We start from the raw sequence: 1533 nt of genomic DNA, 5'->3' as shown, positions 1-1533 counted from the left end.
AAAAATTAAAATCCAGAGAAAAAGAAAAGGAGAAAAATGGCAGGCAAATTCAGTTCTCACTTTCAAGTATCTGCTCAACTAAGAAAAAAACTAGACCGCACAGCAAGCAAAGATCTTGTGTCAGTTGATATTTTTTTCACCTAAGAAACTGAAAGCCGATCGATTGCAAGATCAACTAGCTGTTAAATAACACAGGTGATTGCATGCATGCTCTGGTGCATCATAAGAGATGATCATCTCATCACTCATCAAGTCTAACAATAGTCTTTTGCATTCAACCCTCGTACTTTACATCATGGTTGTACAAACGAAACCAGCTGCACACTTCATCGCGTACGTACGTGCACTGTCGGTTTCTAGACACTAGTGGTGACAACACACGTAGCTTACTTGCCGGGCACAAAGTTGGTGGCGAAGGCCCACGCGTTGTTGTTGACGGGGTCGGCAAGGTGGTCGGCGAGGTTCTCCAATGGGCCCTTGCCAGTGACAATGGCCTGCACGAAAAAGCCGAACATGGAGAACATGGCAAGGCGTCCGTTCTTGATCTCCTTCACCTTGAGCTCGGCGAACGCCTCGGGGTCGTCGGCGAGGCCGAGGGGGTCGAAGCTACCACCGGGGTAGAGGGGGTCGACGATCTCGCCGAGCGGGCCGCCGGCGACACGGTAGCCCTCGACGGCGCCCATGAGCACGACCTGGCAAGCCCAGATGGCGAGGATGCTCTGTGCGTGGACGAGGCTGGGGTTGCCGAGGTAGTCGAGGCCGCCCTCGCTGAAGATCTGGGAGCCGGCCTTGAACCAGACGGCCTCGCCGAACTTGACGCCGTTGCGGGCGAGCAGCTCGGGGAAGACGCAGCCGAGCGCGCCGAGCATGGCCCACCGGCAGTGGATCACCTCCAGCTCCCGGTTCTTGGCAAAGGTCTCGGGGTCGGCAGAGAGCCCCGCAGTGTCCCATCCGTAGTCACCGGGAAACTCACCGGTCAAGTAGCTCGGGGGGTCGCCGGAGAGCGGGCCGAGGTAGAGCACGCGGTCGGAGCCGTACCACGGGCTGCTGGACGACACCGGCTTGGCCTTGGCGGCGGTCTTGCGCATGGTGACGCGCGCCTCCCCGAAAAGCGCCGACGACGGCAGGTCCTTGACCGCCTTCCCGGCGAAGGACGAGGAGGAGAGCGCCATCGCGGTGGTCGCCATTGCTTCAAGGAGACTCGTGCGTGTCCGGTGTGCGTGCTCGCTAACAGTGGGGCTGTGGTGGTGTATGGCGGGATGGTTTCAGAGGAGCAGCGGAGGCGGCTATTTAACCCGGCGGGAGGAAGGGGAAGGGGATGAGACAGCGGGGGCCAAAAAATCTGAAGCTCGCACGCCATTGGCGGGGTGGATACCGCGGGCGAGGTGGCGCAACGGGAGCCTCAAGGTGGAGGGGACAGGTGTGGCTATGGCTCATGATCGCCGTTGGGGTTGGGCGATTGGGTGCCGTGGATTTTCTAGTGGCCGTGGGTTTTTCGTCGGATTTCTTCAGATCAGGGGCGTGTCAGTCTAC

The 1533-nt window shown here is 58.9% G+C and overlaps 1 protein-coding gene across 1 annotated transcript; it reads right to left on the bottom strand.

The window, feature by feature from the left end:
• Nucleotides 1-248: 248 nt before the first annotated feature.
• On the bottom strand, nt 249-1266 carry LOC123450698 (chlorophyll a-b binding protein of LHCII type 1-like). Its single transcript, XM_045127826.1, has one exon. It carries the CDS (start codon nt 1185-1187, stop codon nt 387-389), a length of 801 nt encoding a protein of 266 aa, XP_044983761.1. The 5' UTR covers nt 1188-1266; the 3' UTR covers nt 249-386.
• Between the last annotated feature and the right edge of the window lie 267 nt (nt 1267-1533).

The sequence above is a fragment of the Hordeum vulgare genome, chromosome 1H (assembly GCF_904849725.1).
Source record: "Hordeum vulgare subsp. vulgare chromosome 1H, MorexV3_pseudomolecules_assembly, whole genome shotgun sequence".
Classification (NCBI taxonomy): Eukaryota; Viridiplantae; Streptophyta; class Magnoliopsida; order Poales; family Poaceae; genus Hordeum; species Hordeum vulgare.
The sequence above is the reverse complement of the archived record's forward strand: the minus strand, read 5'-3'. Positions and strand labels throughout refer to the sequence as shown.